The 7,747-nt window shown below is 36.9% G+C and overlaps 1 protein-coding gene across 1 annotated transcript; it reads right to left on the bottom strand.

The window, feature by feature from the left end:
• Positions 1-2,228: 2,228 nt before the first annotated feature.
• On the bottom strand, positions 2,229-3,167 carry LOC149451940 (olfactory receptor 1M1-like). Its single transcript, XM_089689971.1, has one exon. The coding sequence runs from the start codon at positions 3,165-3,167 to the stop codon at positions 2,229-2,231; it is 939 nt and encodes a 312-aa protein (XP_089546097.1).
• Positions 3,168-7,747: the final 4,580 nt, after the last annotated feature.

Genomic DNA, 7,747 nt, shown 5'->3' with positions numbered 1-7,747 from the left:
TGAATAGCCCCCACACTCGCCTAAATCTAATAGAACACCTCTGGGATATCATGTTTCAGTTCATCTGACGCCACCAGGTTGCACCTCAGACTGTCCAGGAACTCAGTGATGCCCTGGTGCAGATTTGGGAGAAATTACCCCAGGGCACCATCTGTCATCTCATTAGGAGCATACCCCGATGTTGTCCAGCATGCATACAAGCACGTGCATCATTTTTTCACTTTGATGTTCGGAATGTCTTTGAATTCAGTCCTCTGTAGGTTGATAATTTTCCTTTCCATCAAACGATGGGGCATCTTTATGTTTTTTGAGCAGTGTATATAAAAACACTGCTGTATAATTAGAAAGAGAAAATTATTTTATTATCAAAAGAAAATTAATGGGAAAGAAGGAACAATAAGACACCTAGATTTTGTTGGAAAGTTACTGCAAGAAAACATGGAGGCTGACATTGCTAAGCTGAATTGTTCCTGGAATATCATAATTACCTTTTTTTTAGGAATTTGATTCAATGGCCCAGAACAAGTACAAAGGACTTTTCATATTTGTTCTAGGTCATTGACTGAGACAGTATGGAAGTCAAAGGGTCAGCATAACTGTCAGCCAGTTAAACAACTTTGATTCTAAGCTACTTAAAGGTGAGATGCTGTTGATTTCTATGGATTACAAAACATTATTTCTCTTTGCATTTTTATCAAATGAACCCAATAGGTTGCACATTATTCACACAATGATGTGACAATGTCATTTGTTTTTTTCAGTACTTAATGTGCTGCTTGGCCAAGCTGTTCGCTGTAAGAAAAAGTGTGTAGTTCTCAAAATATTTCTATCCAAATTCTTTTCAACATTTCTCTCACACACAAATGCTAAATTATGAAAGTGTAGACAGGATTAATTAAGCCAAATGACATTATACTTAAAAACATTAGCTATGCACAGCAGAACATCAGGGGCTGGTTCTCACCGTTTTATGGGAACTTCTATATGTGTGTGTGTTACCGCACTTTAACAAAACCCTCAAAAATAAAGCTTGACAAAAAGGTAAAAAAATACATTTCCTGCCTTCTAAAGCTTCCACAGGAATGCTAGGCATTTGAAATCCCATGAGAATATGCTCTTGAAAAGAACTGGAACCCAAGTATTTTTTTTATTTTTTCCAAAGCTTTAACTAAATTTTTTTTCCAAGCTAATTCTGTTTGGGGAGGGGGTATGGGGAGGGGTGGCCTTAAGGCACGTCCTCATTTTTTCATTAAAAGCATGCTGCATTTTGAATTGACTAGCTGCACATGATAGCATAACTTTTTTTTTTTTGTACCACCCACCTGAACATTGGTTAGTGACCAAGCACACCCCTTCATGGAATCCATGTTCCCTGATAGCGGTGGCCTCTTTCAGCAGGATAATGCATCCTGCCACACTGCAAAAATGGTTCAGGTATGGTTTGAGGAACACAACAAGAAGTTTAAGGTGTTGACCTGGCCTCCAAATTCTCCACAGTAGATCTCGATCCATTGAGCATCTGTGGGATGTGCTGGAAAAATAAGTCTAATCTATGGAGGTCTCACTCTGCAAACGTACATGACTGATGCCTGGTTCACACTAGTGAGAGCAGCCCTGCAGATCTCACAAGAGCAGCACGATGCTGCTGTGGGTGCAGGAACTGATGCGTTTCCTACACACACAACCAGAATGCACAGTGTGGGCTAGTGTGAACCTTGCCTTAAAGGATCTCATACTGATAGCTTGCTGATACCACAGCAAACCTTCAGAGATCTAGTGGCATTCACGACAGGTCAGGGCTGTTTTGGCAACAAAGGGGGACCTACTCAATATTAAGTGGATGATGATAAAATTATGGCTGATTAGTGTATAAATAGGTCTTTGGGGGCCAATTTATAAACAGTCTGAGACATGATGTAGTTTCTTTTCTGTTATTCACTTTGCCGTTTGAATTCTTTTTTTTTTTTTCAGGAAATGTCCCACCACTAATACTATGCCTAAAGCAGAAATATGTGCAAATTATGTTAATTAACTAGAAGATAAGCCAATGTTTATATAAGACATAAGAGGAAAAGTGTGAGAATACCTGCAAGGTAAATATAAGAGGTGTCTTTTATAAATAACATTAACTGGAAAGTAAGAAAATCCTGTTAAAAGAACAGCAACATTTTCACTCCTGGTTTTTAAAAGCCCTCCCCACTATTCATTCATGTCTGGTTGGCTCTTTATTATTTTTCCATAGTATTTATGTTTATTAGCTTATGCATGACTCTTATTATTTCTTTATTCCTGAGGCTGTACATAAGAGGGTTGGTAAGTGGAGTTAATAAAACATATATTAGAGATTTGATTTTATTTTCATTTTGGAAATTGTTTCCTGAAGGGAACACATATAAAGCAATCAACGTCCCATAGTAAATGCAGACAATGCTAAGATGAGAGCTGCAAGTGGAGAATGCTTTCTCCCTCCCTGTGAGAGAGGACATCTTGATGATGGTAATGAAGATACAGACATATGATACAGTGACAAACAAAAATGGAAAAAAAATTGTTATCATGGACAGAGCAAAATCCTGCCATACTATTATTAATGTATTGGAAGTGGAGATGTTAAGGATTGGTGTTATATCACAAAAGAAATGGTCAATGATATTTGAATCACAAAACTTCATCTGATACATAAATCCTATTTCAGTCGAATCAAGAATTAAAGTCAACAGCCAAGTCAGACTGACCAAATAGTGACATTTTTTCACACTCATAAGAGAAGAATAATGCAGTGGACTACAGATGGCCAAATATCGATCATAGGACATAATTGTTAAGAGGAAGGATTGGACTATCCCCAGTAAATTAAATACATAGTACTGAAAAATACATGCTGATGTAGATACATAATATCCATTCTGCATAATGACATACAACAAATGTGGAACAATATTGGAAGCAACAAGCATGTCTGCCACAGCAAGGTGCTTTAGAAAAAAGAACATTGGATTTTTCAGGTGTTCACTGACTGACACAAGGACAACGATTAAAAGGTTGGCTGAAATGACAATAATATAAATCAGCACAAAGAAAGTGACGATTAAAATCTTGAAGTTTTTAAGATTTTGGAATCCAACCAGGAAAATTGCAGTTACTTCAGTATGATTGTCCTCACACATGCTCATCGGATACAATTCAGTTTCAGCACTTTTACAAAAAGCAGACACAAATTCTTGGTTATTCATGAATATATATAATTTTTACTTTTCTTAATCATATTTTATTAAAAAGACAGTTCAGGATTAGAATAATATGAAATAAAAGGTATTGGCACAAGACATTAAATGGCACATGCTGTATTATATTCAAAATGAAGAATTACTGAATATTTCTACAAAAAAAATGTTATGCTGTTATGGCTAGCCTGTCATTTAAACCTGAACCCCAGGGAGCTATATCGTTGTATAACTTATTTTTTTATATTTAGTTACCATAAGTGCCACGTTCTTAGTTTATATTAGCCACCTCAAATCCCTTGCACAGTAGCATAATACCACAGTAAAGGGAGAACCAACATTCTGAGCTAGTAGGGCCTATCTTGCTTTGTCAAATGCTGTCAGAAAACATGTTACAGGAAGAGAGGGCAGTGGTCCAGTACCTTTCTGTGCTGTCTGGCTAAGATTTTTAGAAGACAAAACTGTTTGAAATAAAAATTGAAATCATATATTTGGCTGCTGCACTCTCTGTGCTATGTGGTATGTTACATACTCCTCACTGTCGCAATTCCTCAGCAGTAGTGTACATTACATACTCCTGATTTAAGTGTTCATTGTCCTAATAGCATGGTCAGATTGCTGGGTCAATTGTTTTAGTAAATATAAATATAAACTGCTAAATACCTTTTCTCATCAAAAGTTAGAGCAGTCTTGTGACTTCTATCTGTGTCCAGTCCAACACTAACTAAAGCTTGTAGAAGTAGTTTTCTTTCTGCTCTATGAGGATACAAATCCCCTGACCTCTGTCTGGACAGTGCCGATTGGCCCTATGTTGATCAAATACACTCTCTCAAGGGAAAAAAAAAACCTCTCTAGCAATACACACCAAACTGATCATGTGTCTGCCTACGGTTCAGTCTGCAGATAAGTGGGGTCGCTTGAAAAAGGGGAGAAACAAAGAAGAAAGGATCAAACAGCCTTTTTACAAACTGCATTGGATTAATCCCTTAGGTTCCACAGTGAGTATAACAAGCATGCTTTACTGCATATACAGACTGATTTTACTGTTGTGGGTTTCGTAACACTTGAAGCCTCAAAACTGTGTGTGCCCATGAAATGGCAAAAAAAGATATTAAACCACTTACCACCCTGCTGCAGTACATTTACGCACAGGCTCACTCACATATATATATTTGATTGTGCCTGCTCCGGTTTAGGACCATGTACAGCGCACCCCTCCTGTGACCAGATACTGGATACAGCGGATCACTGTTACCGTTAACCAGGTATCATGTGATCACTACTAAATACCTCTAAAAGACTGTCTACTTTCCAAAAAGGGTTCATTTGGGGGATGGGAGGTAGTGGTATTTGTATTGTCCTGGCATTTTAAGAGCCTCAAGAAATTAGATAAGCCATCAGTACATCAGGATTTCAAATATGTACAGTATATATCATAGTTTCCAGACACTATAATGTTCACACAAACCAAATAATATACATTTATTGGGATTTTTTTGTACCATAGATATGTAGCAGAATACATTTTGGCCTAAATTTATGAAGACATTTGACTTTACTGGATATATTTTATAACAGAAAGTAGAAAATATTGTTTTTATTTTTTAAAAAATGTTTGTTTTTTTGCTTATATAATAAAAAAAATACAGTGGTGATTAAATAGCACCAAAAGAAAGCTCTATTTGTGTGACAAAAATTATATGAAATAATTTGGGTAGAGTGTGGCATGATCACGCAATTGCCAGTTAAAGCAGCACAGTGCTAAATGGCAAAAAAAATGGCCTGGTCATGAAAGGGGTAAAACTTTTTAAAGATCAAGTGGTTAAAGGTGACACTTTAATTGCCTTTACGGCTCATCAGTTTAGATGAGTGATTACCAAATGAGACAAGCAGTTTGCTATTCTGCTTTGCTCAATCTCTTTATTATATTTACTCATGCGCTGTTTGATCTGAAAAGAAATGTACAAGGTGGGTAATCTGCCAGCCTTGATTTTACTAAAATTGAAGAGTGCAAAATCTGGTGCAGCTGTGCATAGTAGCCAATCAGCTGCTAACTTCAGATTGTTCAATTAAGCTTTAACAAAAAAACCTGGAAACTGATTGGTTTTACAAAATGTTGAACTCTCCAGTTTTAGTAAATCAACCCCAATGTCTTGATTGATAATACCTTATAACTGGCATTATAGCTGTTTTTACTAAACAGATTTTTCATCACTTCAAAGTTTTTCTTTAAAAACTGTATAATAAACCATGTGTTACTCTTGCCCATTTCTGCAGACTGCTGTGGATGAAAGCCAATGGATTTTTTGGTTATGTTTCAAATGTGGCACAATAGTATAACCGCTATCATGCATATAAGGAAATCTCCCTAACCAGCTTTTGTGTTGAAATGTCCCAAACATTTGCAGGTTGTCCATCTTATCTTATTATGGTATCTAGGCAGCATTTTGAATTTATGGAGACAATGCTATTTGTACATCTTTATCACTATTATTTTGAATAAACTGAAAAATGTATGTTAACGTTTCAGGCACTTACCATATAGAAAGAGAATTCAAATTGCAATGATGAAATCGATGAAAATGTCAGCATAAAGTAGATAAATTTGTAAAAGATACAATAAATTTATGTGGCTGCATATAAATATGAGAACAGTTTTCTAAACTGATAACGTGACCTGACACCATAAATTGCCTTCTAAATTGTAAACTCTTTTCCTTAGCCTTTATATATACTTTTACAAAGTAGCAACAATTCTTGTGGGTACAAACAGCTGTAAAGAGATGTATATAATTATCCCTTGAGTTTATTAGCAAGAACAAAAGGAAGAAAAACAAGATTGTTTAAGGCAAAGGCTTACCTCCAATTAAAGCTATTTTTAACTTTGTTACATGCAAGCTATGCACAGGTATAGAACATAATGTATCTGAAAATGGGCATTTTTTTATCATTTGGAACATATCTAAACTATTTTATAATTTGCTCTCTAATTTAAAGTCTGTTTATTTATAAAAAACAAAAAGTATTGTATATTGTCAGATTCTAGCTTTATTTTTTCCCCACTCTTGGGATTTAACCTTTAGCTGTCAGGCCATGGGGTCCACTTTTAAACTCAGGTGGCTGGACCGTTTTTGAAATGTTTCCATTGCTTTTTTATTATTCCCTTACAGCCTTCAGAGTTTGTAAAAGACCACCCAAACCATTTTTATGAAAGCACATGACCAGTAGAATAAAAAGAAGATGCTACTGATTTTTATGTCCCCATGAGGCCCCACAATATTTTGTGCAAATGTTTATCAAATCTCTATTTTCACAAAAAAACCCACTAAAATCCTTATTTGTTCACATGAACACAGCATAACTTACACAATTCCTACTAAATTCCTACTAAGGCCTCAGTCACATGGGGTATACTAAAGCATATGCCCATGGAGGGCCATGTTTACCCTCATGGGGATGCATATGTGTTCTGTGCATCCTTGGGCAGACAGTCCTATTCATGTCAGTTGGGACGCACCCACACAGATGTCAAGTTGGGATCAGCAGCTGTGTCCATGCAGCCACTGTGTCCCAACTGACATGAATGGAACTGCCTGCACAGGAATGCATGGAACACCTTTGCATCCCCATGCAGCTAAACATGGCCTCACTGTAGTATGCCCTGTGTAAATGAAGCCTTAGGCCTTGTTTACCCTTGAGTTTGGGAGGCTGCAAAAATGCACGATTGAGCTGCACTTCTGCTGCTCCCCCCCAATAGGCAGGGGACAGGGGTGTTTACATGCTGTGGCTGCGATGCATCACTACAAGTCAATAGGGATGCGCCACAAATGCCTTGCAACTGCGTGCGATGCACACAGTTGCAGCACATTTTTTGGAAAAATGTTTAAAAAAGGTGGTGCGGAGGCATCAACTCGCTTCCTCACCACCTTTCAGTAGCAACTGGAGAGCCATTCGAATGTGGATTGGGCTTCAGAGGCAAGGGAGATTTAGATGCATATCTAAATTTACCCTTACTAGGTTTTTTTATTTTTATTTACAATTTTATATATCTTACAGGTACATTTTTATTTTTAATATGTTTTGTTTTTGTCAGCAAAAATGGGGTTAAAACAGGTGGTGAAGAGGTGTTGACTTGCTTCCTCACCCGTCTATAGCCAAAATGCGGATCATGCTTACTAGTTTTTTTTTTCTTTACAGTAGTATTCACTTTTTACAGATACATTTTTATTCTTAATATTTAACTCTTTTTTTTTGGGGGGGGGGGGCTTTGGAGAGACATCAAGGATCTAAACAGACCTCTAATGTCTCTTTTTTTGAGACAGAGAAAGGCACTGAAGATAGCCTGAGCTGCACTGTAGTTGAATGAATAGGAGTCTGTGAAAAGACTCCTAATTATTCACAAACTGACATAGTAAACAGAGCAGTTTACTATGTGTCAGTGATGAAAGAACACAGTGAGTGCTACTGATTACTTGGTTCATTCAGGAAAGAAAAGGGGCTAGTAAACACATGTTTACCAGCCC

Source organism: Staurois parvus, unplaced genomic scaffold, assembly GCF_062004578.1.
Source record: "Staurois parvus isolate SC_StPar_1 unplaced genomic scaffold, SC_StPar_1.0 ptg000505l, whole genome shotgun sequence".
NCBI classification, from domain to species: domain Eukaryota; kingdom Metazoa; phylum Chordata; class Amphibia; order Anura; family Ranidae; genus Staurois; species Staurois parvus.
The sequence above is the reverse complement of the archived record's forward strand: the minus strand, read 5'-3'. Positions and strand labels throughout refer to the sequence as shown.

Excerpts from the sequence above, each read along its gene's own strand:
- LOC149451940 (XM_089689971.1), bottom strand. The coding sequence starts at position 3,167 with ATGTGTGAGGACAATCATACTGAAGTAACTGCAATTTTCCTGGTTGGA.